This window comes from Tricharina praecox, assembly GCF_024521635.1.
Source record: "Tricharina praecox strain CBS 144465 chromosome Unknown BZA05scaffold_21, whole genome shotgun sequence".
NCBI lineage: Eukaryota > Fungi > Ascomycota > Pezizomycetes > Pezizales > Pyronemataceae > Tricharina > Tricharina praecox.
In genome coordinates, this window is record NW_026250423.1 from 368,812 (window position 1) to 390,704 (window position 21,893).

At 52.2% G+C, this 21,893-nt stretch overlaps 6 protein-coding genes across 6 annotated transcripts; 2 read left to right on the top strand and 4 right to left on the bottom strand.

Annotated features, from left to right (window-relative positions):
* Window positions 1–169: 169 nt before the first annotated feature.
* BZA05DRAFT_125537 (uncharacterized protein) lies at window positions 170–3,268 on the bottom strand. The gene is made up of 7 exons (XM_051478735.1): window positions 2,989–3,268; window positions 2,113–2,930; window positions 1,780–2,056; window positions 1,664–1,728; window positions 772–1,604; window positions 440–715; window positions 170–378 (listed from the first exon to the last, which is right to left on the bottom strand). The coding sequence occupies exons 1-7, from the start codon at window positions 3,156–3,158 to the stop codon at window positions 352–354; spliced, it is 2,466 nt and encodes an 821-aa protein (XP_051337350.1). The 5' UTR covers window positions 3,159–3,268; the 3' UTR covers window positions 170–351.
* Window positions 3,269–8,750: 5,482 nt separating this feature from the next.
* BZA05DRAFT_125595 (uncharacterized protein) lies at window positions 8,751–11,217 on the top strand. The gene is made up of 2 exons (XM_051478737.1): window positions 8,751–9,492; window positions 9,546–11,217. Exons 1-2 carry the CDS (start codon window positions 9,016–9,018, stop codon window positions 11,118–11,120), a joined length of 2,052 nt encoding a protein of 683 aa, XP_051337351.1. The 5' UTR covers window positions 8,751–9,015; the 3' UTR covers window positions 11,121–11,217.
* Window positions 11,218–11,770, top strand: BZA05DRAFT_125565 (uncharacterized protein). Its single transcript, XM_051478736.1, has one exon. The coding sequence runs from the start codon at window positions 11,314–11,316 to the stop codon at window positions 11,725–11,727; it is 414 nt and encodes a 137-aa protein (XP_051337352.1). The 5' UTR covers window positions 11,218–11,313; the 3' UTR covers window positions 11,728–11,770.
* A 1,967-nt stretch (window positions 11,771–13,737) lies between these two features.
* BZA05DRAFT_405169 (Hsp90 protein-domain-containing protein) lies at window positions 13,738–16,433 on the bottom strand (the record flags this gene model as incomplete). Its single annotated transcript, XM_051484385.1, has 4 exons — window positions 16,032–16,433; window positions 15,772–15,971; window positions 15,433–15,713; window positions 13,738–15,377 (listed from the first exon to the last, which is right to left on the bottom strand). Coding segments are annotated over exons 1-4 (2,090 nt in total), but the record flags the coding sequence as incomplete, so codon positions are not given.
* A 2,668-nt stretch (window positions 16,434–19,101) lies between these two features.
* On the bottom strand, window positions 19,102–19,999 carry BZA05DRAFT_420598 (uncharacterized protein; the record flags this gene model as incomplete). The annotated part of the gene is made up of 3 exons (XM_051485651.1): window positions 19,102–19,127; window positions 19,168–19,647; window positions 19,744–19,999. 3 exons carry the CDS (start codon window positions 19,997–19,999, stop codon window positions 19,102–19,104), a joined length of 762 nt encoding a protein of 253 aa, XP_051337354.1.
* A 1,046-nt stretch (window positions 20,000–21,045) lies between these two features.
* Window positions 21,046–21,840, bottom strand: BZA05DRAFT_405172 (DNA-directed RNA polymerases I). Its single transcript, XM_051484386.1, has 3 exons — window positions 21,433–21,840; window positions 21,255–21,374; window positions 21,046–21,193 (listed from the first exon to the last, which is right to left on the bottom strand). Exons 1-3 carry the CDS (start codon window positions 21,741–21,743, stop codon window positions 21,160–21,162), a joined length of 465 nt encoding a protein of 154 aa, XP_051337355.1. The 5' UTR covers window positions 21,744–21,840; the 3' UTR covers window positions 21,046–21,159.
* Between the last annotated feature and the right edge of the window lie 53 nt (window positions 21,841–21,893).

Sequence of the window (21,893 nt, forward strand, 5' to 3'; positions counted from 1 at the left end):
TTGCGCTGTGGTATGGGTTGAAGCTTGAAGCTGCTGAGAGCGTGGTGGGGTAGGTACTACTTTAGATGAGGTGCGCGTTTTGAGCATGTGTTTGTGTTACCATCATCTTAACCCACTTTCACCCATAGGCATCACTCAAATTCATCACAGGTGTGCACACGGTAAATGATTGCAAAACTGGAATTCCATTTGCAATACAGACGATCAAAAACAGGTATTCATCAAGAGCGGCATCTAAAGAGCGAATGGAGATGGCCACCCAAAGTCAAAACTCAAATCAAAACTCAAATCAAAACCACATGGCCAAAGCTCCACTCAAACCCCCCATATCCCAAAGCAAGGCTAGATGGATTACACCGAAACGATCGACTTTCCGCCCTATACGCCACATCACAGTCAGCAATCGTTCCTTTAGTAGAGAATACTCTGGAGAACCCACATCGGCAGTCAACCTCTTCCTGATCTTGACCCTCAGAAACCTGCCTCCGAGTTTCTCCTGCGTCGCCGAAGATCCCGACCCACTATCTTCTCCATCATAACCATACGACATTTCACTGGCAAATGGAGATTCGCTAAGGAACGCGGAGGGGATGATGGCGCTGGGACAGAAGATCAAACCCTCGCCAACGCGCAGGTTGATGATCCGCTTGAACAGCTTTGCATCGTCTTCCATGACGGAGACGTGTTTGCAGAGTGTTTTGAACCACTCGGGGGACTGGAGATGTGTCAGCTTGGAGGGCTTCAAATCAGGCTTAGTGCTGGGAGGCTTACGGTGAATCGGTGGATCAGCGTCAGAGAACAGAGATCCATAAGTCGAGGATCGATCGTGGGTTCCTGGGTAGAGATGATGATCCGGGCGCCGTAATGACGCTGCTGGCGGATGAGCTGTAGTAGGGACTCGGTGAGGACCTTTGACGCCGGTGTGTCGGTGATATACTTGTGCGCCTCGTCGACAGCAATGACCTTCCCCACGCCCGGCGTCGAATCTTGAAGGAAGACACCAAGGCAAATGTTGAACAGCACGCACGCGGTGTTTTCGTCCACGAACGGACAGGACAAATCCACGATAGTGATGCTGCCTTCGGGAAATTCGAAGCCATCATTGGTACCCCGCAAGTCCAGGAACGATTCGAGCAGATCAATCCTCTGTTCCAAAGGTTTGCGCTGAAGGGGCATCATGTCGACTTGATCTAGGCGGTATTTGAACTCTTTGAAGTTGAAACTGTTAGTCTGCGATGCCATTTCCCTCAGGATCTTGGTGACGTGAGAGATGTACAGCGGCGCGCTGGACGATTGGTTCACCGACATGAGAGTCAGCATGGACCCGACGTTCAAATCCTGAGGCCGCAGGAGAAGGGGCTTGACCGTCACTCCTGGGATCTCGGAGTACGCGATTTTGAGACCTGCGTAGTTCGATGGAGAAACCAGAACCGTTACCGGTACGGCACTGTGCTGGTCCTTGAACTTGAGGTCCGGACACGCAATGAATGCCGCTTCGCACGGTCTGAAGTTGAATCGTGAGGTATACTGGCTGAAATGGAAAACAAGAGCGGACAGTGGACGTTTCAGAATGCCGAGAGTGCGGGTGGGAAGCAGACAATTCTCTGGTGTCATATATCGTCAGAACGTAGCGACGAGCCACCTGAAGACGGGATTTACTCACCAAGAAGACAACTCAGAGAATGGCTCTTTCCGGCGCCTTGCAATCCACAGCAGAAGACTGAAAAACTACCGTCGAGTCAGGTCAGCGAAACAACAATGGTATGCTGGAAAACTTACGGATGATTCGTGTTTAAGAACAGACGTGAATCCGCGATGGACTGTGTCCCATTCGTAAACACTTCGCCCAGTAGTCCATATTGCGGTAAAATCTTCTTGTTTGCCTCGATGATATCAACGGTGAAGAGCACAGAGTTCTTGATATCACTATCCGGGAGATCTGAGGGTTTCCGGTCCTGGTCGTGAATGCTAGTATCTAACAAACACATCTGATCATCAAGGAGAGGGATTTCCTGTGGCTCCTTCTGTTCGTCCTCTTCATGGACGTCAAGTGCCGCTGCAGACGGGGTTAGCTTGTAGTCCAAAGAACATGGTGGTCTTCCATAAACATACCGGCAATTTTAGCGTTACGGTGAATGGGTTTCTCCGGAAGAGGCATCCCTGGGGTAATGGCCCTTGGATTGGCGTTGAAGCCCAGCCCATTCGTGTCTTGTGCAAGCCCCACTTGATCGTGAGGGGTTGCTAGAGGCCGAGCCACCCAGCCGGAGGACGCCAGCCCACCGCTTAAGCGCAACTCATAATTACGCAGTTGGCCACCTAATCCTCGGGGTTTCTCGGTATTCCCTGGACCAGGAACTTGTGTAGTGGACGATTGGGCAATACCACCTGAGGTGGTATAGACATTTGCTCCATTGGCGTGAGCAGTTGCGGTAACCTCGTTGAGCACAGTCTGAATGGCACTCCTTAGATCGTCCTTTTTGGGACGGGTGTGCGGAGGAATCAATTTCAAGAGCTTGTTTAGAATAGCTTCCTTGCCCAGACTGTCGCCATTTGGGGCTATGCCATGAAGTGGGTACACTGAGCGCACCCATCCAACCAAGGCCTGTGGGCGAGCACCATCCGTCGAGTTGTAAGCGGCGGGAAACTCGGGCGAGGGCCCTCCTTTCACTCCTTCGAGACACATCTCCCGAACCGCATCATTGAGGGCAAATATAGTAGTACCTCCCTTCAGATGAGGGGGAAGCATTGTAAAAAGAATCTTCACAATCTTCACACGACTCAATAGCGCGCCATCCGGGCCTTTGCAGCAGGAAGGGTATGTCGAGCGAATCCATTCCGCCAAAGTTTGTGCTGAAGACTGCTGTTGTTGCTGTTGCTGCGGTTGCGCTCCGGTAGGGTGAGCACTCGATGCCGGGGGAAGCTGCGAAGTCCTAAGCAGCTTGGTGAGCACTCGGTACGATCACATTTCTTTTGAAAGGATAAGCTAACTTGCTCAGATGATTCACCGCCTGCTTCACTTGTAATTCGGTATAAGTAGGGAAGGCCCTAATTAACCGCTGCTTGTACTTATCAGTGCCAATGAAACTCCCTTGTGAGTTAACTCCCAAAACGGGGTACTGTTGGATCACCAGCTGCAGGAGATGCGGAGCCGGCGGCATCTTCGCGGCGGGTGGTGGTGATGGGTGGATGGGTGTTTCTGAGTCGAGATTTAGGTGTGGTGAATGTAGTGGAGTGGGTGGGTGACGAGTCCTGGGAGAGAAGTCAGGATACAACAGCACAAGTTGGTTTTTTTTTGCGTCCTGTGGTGTGGGTGAGCCCGATTGGTCGGCGTGTCCTCGCAAACGTGCAGTCGGTCAGCGAATCAAGCGCTGGAAAGCTTCAACGAGTGGTGCGACGGAAAGAGTCAGAGCTGGGGTAGACGAAATGCACCCGGACCGGCGACACCCAAACGGGAATACGGATACGCTCCAGGTTGAGAACCCGAGGAACAGGGTGGAGAGGTCGTGCGATTGCACTGAACGGAAGCAAGTCACAATTCAAAACTGGGCCCACAGATCTTGGTTGGTCGTGAGAAGGCTGGCGGAAAAGGGAGGGTAGGATGGGAAGGAGAGGGACGTTAGGGGCGAGTGACATTTTGTGAGGGGCTGTGGAAAACATCCCTAGTACGTCATTGTTCCAAATAGCTAGTCTAAATGGATTGCTGCTCAAAAACATCGTAGTATGTAAACAGAGTGAAACTTTGAGTGTGACGGTGAACTTTGATGGCGATGATTTAGCCACGTGAAATCACTCGTCGAATGACAACAGTCGATGTTGATGAATAGATTTGGGGCCGCGAAGGATGCCTATTTGTGGCGCCCAGGCCGTGCTTAGCCCAGCGTGTCCTATATGCTGGGACAGTCAGATATGTACTGACCAGTAAATTTTACGGTTGACGATCGCACATCATTAGATGCAATCTCGCTCCCGAGTCACCCCCCGCTTTCGCGGGCCCTGAACCCTCGACGTCGAGTCCAGCGGCAAAGCGCTTGTGTGCGGATATGTAGAGAGTAAGCACGCTGGCGGTAGCGCAAAGGCCCATGTATTATTCGGATACATATTCCGGATATTTGAGTCTCCGTAGGTATTGGGTTGTTTGAGTCTCCGTAGGTATTGGGTTGTTTGCTTTTGTTGCATTTGCCGTTCTTCCCCGCTGTTCCACCCCTTCCCCGCTATTCCATGTTTCCGTGCCTGGTTCTCAACATCCGGAGCACCTAAAACCCTTACATCAGACCCGGCGATCGCTGCCCACTGCTGCAATGCACAAAACTTCTGCTGCAGATTTTTTCCCAGCCGGCAAGGGCGAGCACACGACACCGCACTCGCCGTTTTATGCTCATGTTTGTCCAAGAAGTATCGAGCATGTACATCATAGGTAGCAGGTGACCACCGGGCGGGAACGGAGTGCGGGGGGATGGACGTCGACACTAGACACTAGACGAGCTTACCGCACGCGCGGCCGTTCGTCCGCCCGAGTCGATCCCGCCCGCCCCGCTTGCCGCCTGGATATCACTCGGGATTCGGTTCCCTCTTTTTTTTTCGAGTTTTAAAATTTGGTCTTGACTTCTGAGCCTGCCCCCCTACTGCAGGTACACACGGTTATAGATGTCCCACTCGGATCCCGATGTGCACGAACTCTATAGTGCTCGGCTTAGCTTCACGGTCGAGGACTACTGGTTACCCAGTTAGACCGGACAGGCTCCCATGAATGCGAACCTCCCACCACCACCCCCCACTACTACTCACCACGACCACGTGCTGCAATGGCGGCGTGTATGTATCATTCTCTATGTACCTTCCGCTTGCTATGTACATATTTGTGACAGGGTGACGACGTGAGCTGCTTCTTCTCGTTTTCTCGGCGCCGCGTCCGCCGCAACTGCCGGTACCTAGAGTAGATACATAGTGGGGGTTCCGTGTGCACAGTTTTCCGGCAGCGGAGATCGTGAGATGAGAAGAAAAAATGAAGGTGAAAGGACTACATACGGTACATACAAATTTCCTTTCGTTGAGATCTCCAGCTTCAGGAACCTCCAGATGGTCTACATATGTACATACAAAGCGAGAAGGCTCGGACCCTCCCCCGACCTACGTAAGTTCCTTCCTTCTCTTGCTAGCTGGGCCTACATATGTATGTACATAGGGGATTAACATCGTCATCGACCATATTCGGGAGAAATTCAAAACAGCCGCGTTCTAAGTTCTTGGCTGGCCAAGAAGCTCTAGTTTCCTTTCCGCGGTGCGGGGTAACTTACTCATGCAAACAAGAGTTCAAACGGAAATTATCTACATACGGCTGAAAAGGGAAGGAAAAAAAATGGAAAACGACAGCGTCAAGCGTTTTGATTGGCTACCGATATGCTTCCATATGTACCTAAGTAAGAATGGAATGCGAGCTGGACGGATAGATAGATTACCTTCGGTGGTGGAAGTTTGGGGGGGAATTACCATAGGTAACTGCATGGGTGGGATACATATCATATGTACTTCTACTTAGGCACCCAGCTCACATCGGACATATGTAGTTCAAAGAAGACTTCAGGAAGCATCCATCACAGGTGAACTTATGCATGATATGTAGTTCCGGTAGCTGAATGCGAGATTGATTGCGCTGCCGCGGTGCCAGGCTCAGATTGGCATTTCGAAGGAGGGCTTCATATATGTAGTACCGTAGGAAGTTAGTTAGCATAGGAGGGCAACACTAGATTTCGCAACCCCCCAGGTGGACCGTGGCTGATGACGCACGCTAGATAGCTCACGGCGCACGCAGAAAAGACACCGGGACGGTTCCGTAAAGACCGCGAAGTTCTATCCAATCCCAACTTGAGATTAATGATGTGATGAAGTTGTCATAAGCAACTATCTTCTTTCAACGGACTACTATGGCCGGTCGGTCTTTTATGGACGGATAGCAGAGACCAACAAGTCATAACCAGTGTGCACGATGGGATGAAATGCGGTATGAGTCACTGGGAATCACCCGACGAAGTCATATAGCGCGATGGACGGTTATTTGCACACTTCCCCGGCAGTCTAGAAAGGCTATATGCGAAGTAAATTGATGTTCTTCATCTCACACACTTCACCAGTATGGATTGGTTTCTTTTGGTCGGTCGTATTTGTACCTACGGGGGATCCTACTCCGATAACCTATTGCGTGTACTGGTCGACTGCAGAGGTCAGTTGAGTTGGGCATGAAAGACGTCCGGTTGGTTACTTTTCAACACCTCTCGTTAGACTTTCATGAATCGCGTTGGTCAGTAGTGATAGTATATGACGAAAAGTAGTGTTCAACGGTCTCCCGACGTAGAGAGCGTTTCTGGTGTCCAGAAACCTCCACAATCGTTGTGCCCGTATAGGATGATGCTCTTCGGATGGACATTTGTCTGGAGACCCGGTTTAACGGCGTTGGAACAGCGGAGGAGAAGTTCATGTGACAGGCCAAGCATCGCCAACCTTCAAGGATCTTGAGTCGAGAGACCAGGAGGAACTCGCCTTAGAGGCATAGGTACCTATCCCGTGATGAGAGTGTCGTCACAAGTGGGATTCCATTGCTAGGCTTGTTCAGACCGAGATTTTGGAGTACATAGGCGCAACGGAGAGAATCGGCCAGTGGACGGGTGTTCGTAGCTGTGACTCCTTTCCCTCAAGTGATATAATTCACAACATAATTCGGAACCTACGTACCCATGTACCATAGAAGCGCCGTTTAGCGAATCGACTGACTGAACGCACATCTATCGTGCTAAGCGGTGGGGTGAAGGCGAGGGGAAAGTTGAAAACAATAGCCTTCTAGGTACATGCTGTTGTTGCCTTAGGTGACAGTCACATAGGCTGGCGTTTGATTGCCGGATGCGCTAGATGTTCGCGATGGATCAAAGGACGGGCGGATAATTTGCTTGCCCGATGAAAACTCTTGTTTGAGATGTCGAGGAGAAAGATGCCTAGCTACATACATATAAAAGTAGAGGGATTTTGCAGTCGAGTTGGGGATGTAAGTTGGCTATGATGTTAGTGCAATTTCCCGTATCGAACCCAAACTTCAGAAAAAGAGGTTTTGCAAATCCCGGGTTGGGGATGAGGATAGTGTGGCGCTACCAAGGGGACTTACGCAAGCCAAGCTCACCATGTCAACGCTATTCCTCTGCTATTCCTTATGTGCCCTAGAAGAGCATGTTTACTATTCCCAACACAGCCAACTATAACTTTTTAGCGGTGTTTACAGGTTCGGGTTCCAACGCCAACCTGTGGAGTTTGGGATGTGTTGTGGTTATGTAAATTAACCGGTTGTCCCAGTTACATCCCATTTCTCATCCCAAACTCGATCCCAAACTCGATCCCAAGCCCATTGCAAAATCCCTCTAGTATATACCTTTGTGATCGAAAGCGAAGGTGGACTTATGCAGGAGATTTTCCGGTGGCTGGGTCAAGCACTTTAGCTAGCATACAACTATGCAAGCTTCATTGCGGGCAAAGAGAGCTCGAACAAGTGCTTTGGAGGAGGGCACCGCTAGACAGAGTCGAAGACTTTGAGGTGAAGAATTTTCGTTTGGAACATCGTTGTCGCCATCATCCATCCATCGGATGTGTGAGGTAGTGGTCACACAGACAAGGGGAGACACAGTTCCAGCGGACAAAGGCCCGGATGCCTGCTGCCCCCGTTCCCCAGATCGTGTGTACGTGCATGACCGAGTGCGTGTGATGGTTATGGGGTTCTCACGCGTTGACGGAGTTGGCCAACGTTGTTCGATTCGGATTTCTTTTGTAACGAGAGTTCGGGAGACAGAAGCTGTTGCTGATGCTGAAGCTTGTGGGGTCCGAGTTAGACCAGCAACCCAGGTAGAATGCCGTAGTACATGCCTTCCAGAGAACCAGGCCGGCCGCTTTAGCGAGTTTTATGTAACTTTTACCTGCTGTCCGAGTAGGGCCTTTTCACCCGCCGCTGAGTTGTTGCGTCCTTTTTCTTCGCCAGCCGGTGCGTTCTGGCGGTTCCGCGATCCGGCATGGTGTCTTGTGGTTGAGGAATAGTTACCCAGGTAACTACTGCCGATATGTATGTTTTGTTAGCAGCCGTTCCTGTTGACGGGTGGTGATGTCGATTTGGACCGATCTATATGGAGGCTGGACAATCCATCCCGCGATTCCACCCCCCTCGCCCCAGCGGAATCCCCCACTGTTGTCTCACCTACCAAACAGTTGCCGTCCATCGCCAACAACACCACATTTTTCCCCCTTCATCCTGTTGTTCTCCATCACCTACAACACCACGCTTCTCCTCCATTCTTTGTACGCGTTGCATGTCTGCATGAACCGGATAGTTGTCGAACTTGCCTCATTTCGGCACGGTGTATTTTACACCACTGCTCTCCGGTCCCGCGGAGACATTCCCCCCACACCTTTGACTAAGCCATCCATATGCGCGGCACTGCGCTCGGTGCTAACGTAGGCAAGTAAGTAACTAAAACTGCCTGCCGAACTTTCGACAAAACTCGTGATTTTCCGGTATGTAACGATTAACTATAGTGCTGAGTGCTGGTCGCTGTCGCTCCTTTCTCCCCAACACCACCACCACCACCTTAACCCTCACCCTCACCCAGATCCTCCTTCCTTCGTTTTTGCAGCTTCAAAAGCTTTCTCCATACTGCCACTCACACTTCCTACAGCCGCTTGCCTGCATCCGCGTTTACATACTACAAGAATCCATCTCAATCGTTCTGCGCTCACGTCCATCGTTGGGGCAGTGCCTTCTCACATTCATCCGCTTGTGGCCCACACGCGGGCAACCCCAATCGCAGTAGTTCGCGAACTCCGTCGCCGTCGGACATTGTCGCCATCACCACCGCCGCCACCGCCGCTGCTCCAGCCTTCCCCGCGACTCGACCGAAGTCGAGGTTTTAACCGCCGCCCGGACTCCCGGAAACTACCACCCTTCGATCGCCTGAACCGTCCAGCGTGCGCTCTTTTTGGAAGCCTGCTATGAACGACAATGTCTCGCCGATGTGGCACCAAGCCCACGACTCGGGAATCGACAACGGAGCCCCCGATTTGAATGACGATTTTTCTACGTTTTTGAATTTTGGTGACCTGCCGCTGGGCTTGACGTCGCCCTTCGATGCTGGTGGGAACGATGGGGGGGATTCCTTGACGATGGACACAGACTTTTGTCTGGATGGGAATAATTCGCATAACTCGACGGGAGGCGGGAATGGGATGTCTGGCGTCACGCAGGCCGAACTCATGGAAATGCAATTCCACGAAATGCAAAAATCGATGGCCCAAGCGCAGATGATGAGTCGCCAACATGGCATGCACCATCATCACCACCACCACCATGGCATGATCCCGCCGACGCCGACGAGTATGGAGATGCATGCGGGCCTTCCGCAGGCGACGCTCCACAACATACATCCTCAGATGATGATGGACCGCTTCAGTATGTACAGAGAGGAGCCAGTGAGTCAGCCCGTCCCTCGCGGACCCTTTGCACGACTAATTCGCCCCAACAGATGATCTTCACCCCTCTCGTATCGCCAGCGGTTACCCCTCTCGAGACCGAGTATTCGCGCCAGATACCGGATTTTGTCATGCCGTTCAGCCCGTTGACATCTCCCGCGCTCGACGCCCACCAACACCGTACCCACATGCCAAATCCCCATGTGTCACATAAGGGCAACCAGATGTCGACGCACGTGGAGTCCGGACAATCGCCGATGATCGGAAAGAAGGGCAGCGGCAATAATGGCAGCGGTGGTCGGCGGAGGTCAGTCACCTCCCGTACTCCTGCGAGAGTCGTTCGGGAGTCGCCGAGCATGAAGCCGCAGAGAAAGCGGCCACCGCCGCCACTGGCTGCAGCGCCGCTGCTCGCCAATGCTTTGGCGCAACAGGCGCAAACATCATATCCGCCGCCTCTGACGATACCTCAGAGCGCCAGGAGGACTTCGTCGACGCCCGGTACTTCGCGGCAAAACACTCCGACGCAGCAACCCATGAGCCGGGGGAGCTCTTCGAACGAATCGGTTTCGCCGGAGCCTCTTCCTGAGGTCTTGATGGCACCGCCGCCTCGCCGGACTTCGAGCGCAAAGGAAGATGGGTTTGGCACGCAGAAAACGTTCAGCGCACCCATGACGCCGGCCACCCTCATGCGACTGCCTCCAACAAATGTACACTCCGATGATACCCCACCGATATCCATGGATACCGCCGAATACTTGAATCGGGAAGTGGAAGTCACGGATGCATCGAAAGCGAGCATGCACGGGTCGGAAAATGGCGACGAGATGCCAACGCCTACTATGCGTGCCCCTAGCAGCAGCAGAACACCGTCGTTGACGCCGTCATTGAGACTTTCGGCCTCGAGTAGCGTGCGGACGTCACGGCACACTTCACCACTGGACCCCGTCAACTCTGGCGCGACCACAAGGAAGGAGCCGGCGCGGATACGCAAGCGCGGAAGCGTATCGTCGAGTCCAGCTCTTCAGCCCAAGATCTCGCAGATCTCGCCGAGCATAAAACCACTTTTGCCGCAGGGTAACTATTACAGCCCCAACCATGCCGGATATGTTGTTGATGGATACACAGGCATGTCCCCAGACGCCTCCGCCTTCCTCCTCGCCTCAAAAAGCAACTACCAGAACATCGTTGAAGGCAACCACAGCCATTTGGGGTTGCAATATCCCGAGCACCTCTCTACGAATCTGACCTCGAAGCGAACGTCTCACAAGATCGCCGAACAAGGAAGACGAAATAGAATCAACAATGCATTGGCGGAGATGGCGAGCCTTCTGCCGACACCCAGTGCCAGCCAGGGAGAGTCGGCGCCAGGCAAGGAGCAAACCAGCAAGGCCAGCACGGTCGAGCTGGCGATCGAGTACATCCACCAGCTGAAGACGGAGTTGCAGGGCACCAAGAGCCTGTTGAAGGAGGCGGAAAAGAAGTTGGAGCAGTACGGGTGCACCGACAGCAATACAAGCGCCGCGAAGAATGATATGGAAGGAATGGAAAAGACGGCAGTGACCATGAGTCCAGGGAACAACGAGGCTGAGGCAGCGGTGCCGTCGCCGGGTGTTGCGGTTTCCGCTTGAACTGGACAACTTACATGGGATGGTCATGATGCGACGATAATCTAATGGATGATGAGTTCAACCTCTCTTTTGGATAGGAAAGGAAAGGAGGGAAGGGGAGTCGAGTCGCTTTGTTCGCGATCGAGCCGGCGTATATTTTGGACCGGGGTCTTTTTTTTGGTTTTTTTTTTCTTCCTTCTTCTTCTTTGCTTTTATGTGGGAGTTAATTTGTTTGTCTTTTCTTTTCTTTTTTGATCTTTCAAAAATCGGCACTTGCTTTCCTTGCTTCTCCTCTGACTGTAAATTTTCTCTCACCCAGGTTTTCTTTTCTCTTTTCTTTTCTCTTTACCTTTTCTTTTTTACTTTCCGGTGGTTTGTTTCGGTTCGCAGCTTATTCTTGGGGGAGGAGGGGGGTGGTAACCAACTAACTGGGGGGCTGAGGCGGAGCACAGAGGCGTATGGCGGCGGTTTGCTTTCTTCGTTTTCTTCGTTTCTCGTACAGTTTTCTCTTGTGGCTTACTCAAGTACTGTATGTATGGTACTGGTTATTGTTTGTTTATATGGCGATATGCCAGGTACTCTACTCAGGAATGAAGGAATATCATCCGGTCAAATGGGGGTCAAATGAGGGCTGAGTAGTGAGCACGCAACACACCGCAACGCAACGCAAGTTGGGTACGCAACGACCGAGATGATGAATAAATCCGTGACCCGTCAACCGCCGCCGCCGGGGTTGAGCCGAGACTCGAGACTCGAGAGAGCGAGGCTCGCTACTCTAGAGTAGGCTGCTAATCGGTGAGGTAAAGGCTCGAGAGATAAGGTGTGAGAGTCGGGGCGGGGCGGGGCTGAGTAGGATAACGGCGAGCCCCGCGTATACCTATACGCAGGGTTGTGGATGGGAGAGGGCAGGAATTCGGGGATCCGGGGGGGCGGGGCGGGGGTGGGCGGGGGTGGGTCGGTTAACGGAGTCACGGAGTCGCGGAGGGGAAGGTGTATATATGGATGTGCTTGAAGTGGAAGGGCGGGGAGCTGATCCCCGCTGGCCCGCTGCCCCGCCTGCCCGCTGGTCACATGCGCACCTAGAGTTTTCCCCACCTACAGGCTACAGGTTTCCCCACCGCCATATATAGCCGGGAGCAAGCCTCATTGAAGCCGGCTGTTGCTCTACTCTAGTTAGGTGGCGAGAATCGAGATGGCGTATGCATGGCTAAAAGGGGTTTTAAACAAAAGATCGCGCGGGGCTGGGCTGGGCTGGGCGGGCTGGGCGGGCTGGGCAGGCTGGGCGAAAGCTTGTTCCTCCGCAATTATCTCTCCTCTTTCTCGGGACCTCCGGTAGGTAGATGCGGAGGTACATAGCTTCGGACCCAGCGAGCCCATAGGCCGTTACAAATACCGACCGACCGGCCGGCCGGCTGCCTCCTCCGCCGCCAGAACGGTTCGTCGAATATCAGCACCGATATCGGTCCCGGGCGAACTCTGTCTCCAATCACATCCCAATCACATCCCTGCGCTGTTCTTGTGCTTGTAGCATAGTTATACATATACAAACCGTACATGATCGGCTTTGGATTCTGGAGGTGACACGGTTCCTGGAATTCTGGCAGTAAATATGATGAAAATACATACCCTATGTACCCGACTAATCATGGCAATTGGTTCGGTAGATACGTGATCCCAGGGAGCTCGAGAGTGCGGTGGGAGTAGCTGACGGAGGGCATGGGCTGGCACTCGAGGCACGGTTCCTTCAGCCTGGATTCCGTTTCACAGACAGATGGTGCAAAAGAAAACCACTCGAAAACCCCGCGCAAGAAGGAGCGAAGAAGCCGACTGCCAGACCCTGCAGGGCCGGGCCGGAGGATTATCGGGGCCATGGGATGTCACTCACTCGAACCCGCCCACGCCAGGAAAGTAACGGTACGATACGGACGGGCATATGTTCCTACATACCAGCGGCCCAGCCGATTCCAGAATCCGCGTCGTGAAATCACCATTCCTTCGCGAGTAGGTATCGTAGGGCGGGGGCAGTAATGGGTTCGGATGGGTGAGTGTGTGAGTGAGTACCTGTGGACTAAGACAGCATGTATGTACTTGTATTCGACTAAACGGCTCCGCTTTTCGCACCTAGATATCTGCATTTCCTCCTGCCGTCTCGTCGAATGTACCGTATTCGCACACGGCTGTCAGTGTGTCAGTCTACCATACGGTACACAGTAACTCGCAAAAAAGCTCCCAGTCCCCGGGCGGTTATCGAACCATGAGCTATGTACCTATCGATTCGCCCTCTCGCATCACTACATATCACAATGCTCCAGAAGCGATGTTGTGGGGAAGGGACTCTGATATGTGCTTCAAAGCGAAAAAGCTCTGTCAGCCATCAAGCTTTAGTGACATACTGAATCACTGAGCGGTATTGTGACAACGGCTTCAAGTAGTCGACATATGTAGGTTTGTTTACCACTGGCCGACACGAATATAATCGACTCGGAGATAGCATCTTCGTACCATGGCCCAACTGGATACTCAAAAAGCACCAAAGCTGGCCTGAAAGAAAAACGCCAAGAGCTTCTCGGCCACGTGTGGAGGAGAACAAGGTTTTACGAGTTCGTCACCATCCGAGTTTCACACGCATTGCAGATCATTGAGTGAATCGACTCCTATTTCTATTACATACAATAGAAGATGACGTCGAATAAAAGAACAAACACCCAACAGCCCATTGAACCCCGATCGTATCTCATCAATTCATACCCGCAACTTTTGAAGAGAAGGAAGAATGATAAAAGGAAACAAAAAAAACAGAATGCCCCAGAAAAAAACAAGTTGAAAAAGAGAAAGAAAAAGGTACTAGACTACAAGCCAAATGAAGAAAAACACCCAAAAGAATTATCCCGTCTAGTCAACCTCCTCCATGGAGCTCTCAGCGGCCGCCGCCGCGGGGGCAGCAGCACTAGTGGTCTCCTCGGACTTCTCTTCGGGCTCAGTCACGTCCAGACCGAGGGCAACAAGGGAGTTGATGCGCTTGGCGAAAGAGTTGGGGTCCTCGAGGGAAAAGCCGGAAGACAGCAGGGCGGTCTCAAAGAGAAGGTGGCAGATGTCCGACACCGACTTGGAGGCTCCCTCCTCAGCAGCCTTGACCTTGAGGGCCTTGATGATGGGAGACTTGGGAGAGATCTCGAAAGTCTTCTTGGAGGCCATGTAGGAGCTCATGGAAGTGTCACGGAGAGCCTGAGACTTCATGATACGCTCCATATTGGCAGACCAACCGAACTGACCGGTACGGATGGCAGCAGGTGCGTCGACGATCTTGTGCGAGACAACGACCTTCTCAACCTTGTCGCCAAGAACCTCCTTGAGTGTCTTACCGAGACCCTCGAACTCCTTCTCCTCCTCCTCACGGTGCTTCTTCTCCTCCTCGGTCTCCTCGAGGTCGAAGTCCTTGGTGATGTCGACAAGCTTCTTGCCGTCGTGCTCCTTCAGCTGAGTAAAGGCGTACTCGTCGATGGGGTCGACCAGGAAGAGAACCTCGAAGTCCTTGGCCTTGAGGGCATCAAGGAAGGGGGACTTGGAGACAGCCTTGAGGGATTCACCAGTGATGTAGTACATGTTCTTCTGGTGCTCGGGCATCCGAGTGATGTAGTCCGCGAGGGAGGTGATCTCGTCGCCAGACTTGGTGGAGTGGAAGCGGAGAAGCTTGGCAAGCTGAGGGCGGTTCTGGGCGTCCTCGTGGATACCGAGCTTGATGTTCTTGGAGAAAGCAGTGTAGAACTTGTCGAACTGCTCACGGTCCTCGGCGATCTCGTTGAACATCTCAAGGGTCTTCTTGACGATGTTCTTGCGGATGACCTTCATGATCTTGTTCTGCTGGAGGGTCTCGCGAGACAAGTTGAGAGGGAGATCCTCGGAGTCGACGACACCCTTGACGAAGCTGAGCCACTCGGGGATCAAGTCGGTAGCATCGTCGGTGATGAAGACACGGCGGACGTAAAGCTTGATGTTGTTCTTGGCACGCTTGGTCTCGAAAAGGTCGAAAGGAGCACGCTTGGGAACAAAGAGGATGGCCTTGAACTCAAGCTGACCCTCAACAGAGAAGTGCTTGACGGCGAGGTGGTCCTCCCAGTCGTTGGAGAGCGACTTGTAGAAAGAAGCGTACTCCTCGGTGGTGATGTCGGTGGGGTTTCGGGTCCAAATCGGCTTGGTCTTGTTGAGCTCTTCCTCCTCCTCCTTGATCTCCTTAACCTTCTTGGTCTTCTTCTCTTTCTTCTCATCGTCCTCGTCAACCTGGAGAGAGAATTAGCAAAAGTCGATGGGGCACGGCAGGGTTCCGGAAACAAACCTCCTCAATCTTAGGCTTGTTGTCCGCATCAGCATCGGTAGTCTCCTCGTCCTCATCGGGAACCTCAGTCTCGATCTCCTTGGTGGTGTGGAGGAAGATGGGGTACGAGATGAACTCGGAGTGCTTCTTCACGATTTCCTTAATCTTGGACTCCTGGAGGTACTCCTGGAGACCATCCTTGATGTGGAGGACAATCTTGGTACCACGTCCGATCTTAGGACCCTCCTCATCCAACTTAATGGTGAAGGATCCGCCGGCGGAGGACTCCCAAAGGTACTGCTCTGCGACATAGTTAGCGACCGAAACGCGCAATGCTCCGGGGAAGCCGATCAAACTCACCATCGTCGTTCGACCTGGTGTAGACCTGGACCTTGTCGGCCACCAGGTAGGCAGAGTAGAAACCAACACCGAACTGTCCGATCATAGAAATATCCGCGCCAGCAGACAAAGCCTCCATGAACTGCTTGGTACCAGAGCGGGCAATTGTACCAAGGTTGTTGACGAGGTCAGACTTGGTGAAACCGATACCGGTATCGATGCTGAGTGAGTGTTAGTGACACGGACAGACTGGTAATCGACCATGTAGGGAAGGAACATACATCGTCAAGGTCTTCTCATCAGCATTGGGGATGATGGATATCCGCAGGTCCTTCTCGGAGTCGAGCACAGAAGGGTCGGAAAGGGAGAGGTAGCGGATCTTGTCCAGAGCATCGGAAGCGTTCGAGATGAGTTCTCGCAGGAAGATCTCCTTGTTCGAGTAAACGGTGTTGATGATCAAAGAGAGCAACTGAGAGATCTCAGCCTGGAACTCGAAAGTCTCAGACATGTTGGATACTGTAATGGGGAGTGAAAGGTCAGCAAGATTCTGTTAAAAGTGGTGCTGAAAGTGAAGTGGATTGGAGGGGAGAAGAAGTTGTGGTTGCCGTTTTTGGTGGGGCAGCTCGCGGCAAGGCAGCAATAATGGCGGGGTAAACTCACTTATTGTGTGGGGTGTCTTCTAAGTGGAGTATGAGAGTGTTGAAGAAACGTATGAGGAGATGGGAGAGACGAGAGCGAGGGAGGTATCGCGGGTGGGGTCTTGCTTTATTTGTTGTGTTGATGAGAGGAAAGAGAGGAGGAGAGAGGGAGGAAATCGCAGAGAATTTAGAGGGAACGCGGAGGGCTGCCAAGCTCGATCCCGCACCGTACCTTCTAGCGGTTTCTACGCCCCAAACAGCCCCCGCCGAACCAAAAAGACAAGCCCAAAGCAGAAAAGCGGCTCTTTGTGCTGCAATCCCACTCCTTCGGCATGACTTTTGCTTCATCCGTGAAATCAGAAGCCTTCATTCCGCGAGCAGCATCGGAGCAAATCTAGAGCATTCGACGTAAGGACAGACAATGGAACTGGCCTCATTCCAGGATTCGCCGGAAATTAATTGATCGAACTCTCCACTACACACAAACAGCTGTTCTGACTTCTCCTTTCATTTCTATCTCCTCTGCTTCGCTCCATCCCACATGCTTCGCGTCAAGCTTTCCCCTCGATCTAATCTTATCTCCGTGTGATCCTCATCCCTGTCGTGTTCTCCACAAGAGTTCTCTCCGATTCCAGCGGCTTCCAAAGCAGCTAGCGGCGCTCAACCTCGTTCTCGTTTCATGTTGCCAACGATGCATGAGGCGCCTTTCCGTAAAGCGAAGCTCTCGAAACTGCTAGAACTCGCGCCAGAATTTCGAAAAAAGACAGCTTTTTCTGAAGCTAAAGCTACAGCTGAGGCGGCTTCGAGCTTGCGTCGGATGTTGCAACATGTAGTGACTCCGAGGCTGAAGCGTGATGCTAAGTTGGGAACATTCTAGAAAAAGCTGGATGTCGGAGTTGGATATTCCGCCAGCCAGCGAGCCAGAGTGTCTGGACTCCGGAACCAGTGGCGATTATCATGTTCGGAATCATATGTGCAGGATGTCTGTAGCTAGAGGAACCTGGAGGAACTAGGGCAGCCTTCCTTAACACTCGCTTGTGTTTTGTTCTACTCCATGATCCGGTAGTATTCTTCAACCACAGTGACTACCGCAACAGAACTCTAGACGTACAGCGTCGTGACTATGCCATGTAAATTTGTTTTTTGTTTGCGACCTAAGTAGGTCATGGCAATATACACACACTCCGGTTCCTCGGCTTTCATTGAGTAGTCCAATGTTGCTTCCTTTACCCTTCGTCCCAGGCTGTGTCATCGATAGAAGTAGAACGCATCAAGGAAATGATTCAAAGGAAAAGCAACTTCCGCTCCCTACTGCTCCGTCGCGCCTCGGGCTTCCCGAGTTCCCACTCGGACGCTGACTGGATACATCTTCTTCGCCGGCCTCTAGCACTCGCCTGCCGACATTAATGGAAGAGAGGAAGTCTAGGATGGCCTGGCTGCACCGCTCATCTGCGAAGAGGTCTCGGATCCTGAAGCAATTCTTTCTCCTCCCCATCTCCTCCCCATCTCCTTCCGAACCTCTGCCCACAGTATCTTCTGCTGGATCTTGCATTCGGGGCATCACTATGCTACGTAGAATGCGAGCCTGCATGTCTTTGTGCCGGAAAGGCGAATCACTGCATGTGAATCACTCGTTCTATAAAATCTATCGTTCCTCGCCGCAACCCTCCGTAGAGCCGAGGCAGCGCCGGTGGTAACTTATACATGGCTTCATCTCTCTTTTTGGTACGTAAAGGAGTTTCCAGTCCACCTTTAAGGGCGGGAGGAAAGGCTATTTTGGTTTCTTCTACCATCGTCTACCAAGTTTGCATGCGAAATAAAAGATGACCACCCGCCCACAGTCGCAGACTATAACGGCTGCAGAAGAACCACCAAGGGCGGGTATGTGGTCGGTATAACTTCCAGATGGTTTAACACATCTTCACGGGAGTTGCTATCGATGTTGCGATGATCTAGCATCCCCATCACGCCCAAGTGGATCATGGCATTCCTGTGTTTAATCCCCAATGTGGCTAAATCCTCATGTACCCAGCGTATGGCATCATCATCAATTCGCATTGTATTTGTCTAGAAGAAGATGAATAAAACCAGCCTCGTACATCATCCTTCAAACCAGCCTCGTCCACCGTCCTTATAACCAGCCTCGTCCACCGTCCTTATAACCAGCCTCGTCCACCGTCCTTATAACCAGCCTCGATCACCATCCTTCAAACCAGCCTCGTACACCGTCCTTGATCCAACCCTCGATAAAACACGCAAACCCACGAACAGTGATCGAAGAACGGGCAAGAAATTACCAAACGACGACATATATCCCTTTCAACAGGATCCGGTAAAGATAATGCAACAAAAACAGACAGAAAACACCTCCGAACACGGACCGAACCCTAGAAAAGCTCCCCGAGAGTCGGAGACCGAAGGAGAAACCTGAATCCGAAGCCATATGACCAACAATTAAAGCAACATGACCGACAATCAAAGCAACGAATCTAGAACGGATGTAAGTGACCCAGAACCACATCAGCCCAAAGCTACTATAACTTCAGGGTTTTCCTTGCTACAAAACAGACAAGGCAATGTCTACCGTGCGTCCAGGCATTGTATAAGCACTCATACCGGCAAAACCAGGCGACCCTACAACTGCCGCATTTCCCCCACCGGCGATACTTGTGCGTTTCCCTCATGCTGCCTGTATGCACACCCTTTCTTCTGACTAACGCTTCCCACCGTCCGCAGTGGCTGCAGCGTTTGCTCAGTTTGTCCATATCACAGAGCACACGGTACTCCTGCGCTCCGTTTGGAAGGACGGCACCGGTACGAACCACCAAAACCTCAGCCTCTAGCTTCGCGAGGGCTTCAATCTGCAGCGGCGAGATCATCTGCGAGGACGGAGCGAGGAAGTGGAGGTCGTGCGGGTTATACTTGAGCGACGGACACGGGAGTCCCTTGGAATCAGGGCAGCTGAGATTGAGGAACAGCTGCTGCCGATTCGGAGGAAACCCGTTCTGACGCTCGATGTGGATAAGGTGGAAGGTGACAGCTGGATTACCACTGGACCAGTCGATGTCGATTCCCAGCGAGAGGGCCAGAGGTGGCGCGACGGGATTCTGCAATGAGGGGGCCGTTACGAGCGGTGGGAGGTGGTTGAAGTTCAGACCGAAAAAGTGGATACGTGGGTAATGCTTCTTTCCGTGCATTCCTTGTCTGAACGCCAATGAGGACTGCTGGAAACCTTCAATCCCGGCGGGCCCTATATGCTCTGGAGTACGTTCGCCGTGGCTACCTCCGCACGCATCCACATACACGGGCATCCGCTGGCTTATCGAGGATTCTCCGTGGCGACCTCCGTACGCACCCCCGTACGCGGGCATCCTCCGGCTTGACGAGGGTTCTCCGGTTTGTCCGCTGGTATACAAGCTCCGAAGTGGTGGCATGTTGTAGACGGCTGGCCCAAAGTTGCCGTCGAAATCACTGTGATAGGCCCCTTCGTCTGCCGAGGTGTGCTGCGGCTGCTGCGCACCTTCGCCAGCGTGAAACGGGTTGGCCAGATGGGGGATCCAACGGGATTTTCCTTTCCAAACCTGTCCTGAATTCGAAGCATGATACGACATTGGCTTGTTGCTGTTGGTTTTCGATATTTAGTACAGATGCACCTCGGTTTTCACGATGGTTCCGATGGAAGACATACTTATTCCGAAAGTTGGCTGGCGGTGATGAGGAAGGGAAACGGCGGAGCGTGGACGATGTGAGCTGTGACGTGGGAGGAGATGTTTGAGCTGTGAAGGAAGATACGGCAGAAAAGGTGGTAGGTATTATGCTGAAAGAGGACGGTGGAGCTGTGGTTGAAAGGAATGATGAAATACGGTGAAAGCTGCGTGGGTTGATGGTAGTACTGATGTCGTTGTGCTCGTCGGGGATGTGTGCGGGTATCGATGAGAGCGCGGTGGATATCTCTCAACTCAGAGTGGTGTGCATGCGGAACGACGAGGCTACGTATTACCAGGACTGGATCGTTGACAAAAGCTTGATCGATCAAAATCGATGATTATGGAAGCTTTCCCTTCCGGCATTCGGTCCTAGAAAACCGGATTCGACATATCCCACCGGGTGGCCTAACAGAGTGAGAGTTGGTGTCGCAACAGCCGATTTACGAGTCATCGAGAATGCACCTCGCCCAATAGACTCGAGAAAGCCGAGAAGACGTGCAGGTTGAGGAGCCTAGTGAACCGAAAAGAGTAGTGAGATTACAATAGGAAGGATACTGCCTCGGAGTTCGGAATTCTACAATCGTTTATTAATGAATTGTGATTGCTCGAGCACAGTGGAATGGAGGTTTCTGAAGGAGGGAAGAGGAACAGAGAGTGGCCGGGACAAAAAGAAGGGATTGCAATCAAAAAGAGAGCATAATTTAAGGCTTGATATGCTTTGATCTCCATCCGGACTTTTACCATGGGGTGGGGGGTCTCATGCTATGACCGTAAGGCTGTATTCAAGTGCTGGCTCCCCCCTGACGTAACGTGGGTATTCTACAGCATTGTGTACATCGAGAGGAGGTCGTGCTCTATTAATAACAGATCCTGTAGAAAATATTTTGTTGCGAGAGTGGAAAGTATAGCACTTGGGTTTTATCTATCGTGGTGGGTATTGGAGCGATGATGGCAACGGTGAGAATCATGGTGAAGGGCCACTGGGCTTTTCATGCACATGTAGAAAGAAGCATCACTTGTAGTAGTACTTTGAGCGAAACACAGCTTATTATCGAGGTATTAAACTAGATGAGTTCCTCGCAGCGCCAGTCCTCGTAGCTACAAGCCAGCGTGTTAGTTACGAGAGCGAAATGAGGCGAAAGGTGAACGGGGTCCATACTATCCATCAGGTAGGTACCGCCGTACAACCAAAGGAATCTTCTTCTCTTGCAGCTCCTTCATCGCGATCTGTAGGGGGTCCGTCTCTCCACCGGTATCGACGAGAACAGGCGCATTCATACTACGGGAATTATCAGGAAACATGTTCCTCCATCCTTCACCGCAACAGAATGACTGACCTGATCTGCAGCGCCCTCGTGCCCAACAACCGCGCGCGCTCGTACTTGGTCATGTAGGGTGTCGTGTTTCTCTGATCGTCGGGAATCTTCTTGTCGTCAAGCTTCTTGGAGCCTCCCTGAGCAGCCGCTGCAGCGGCGGCAGGATCGCCACTGGTGATGAAGTCGTGGTCTCCGTTCACGACACCATTGCGACCCGCCTCGCCAGCCTCCTCATTGTCGCTGAAGGTGGGTTCCTCCTCGAAATCCTCCTCCGGCTCCTCGTAGTCCTCGTTAAACTCTGGTTCGTTTCCGTCGTCACCGTAGTCGGACATTGTTGTGGTAGGGAGGAGTTGTGGGGATGGTAGTTAACGTGTGTGTAGTGTAGGTGGATTTGATGATCACGGAAAGATTCTCGCGTCAAGGACAAGGCGATAAACCCTGACCCTGGGATCAACCGAGTCTAACCAGTTATGAGAAGCTTG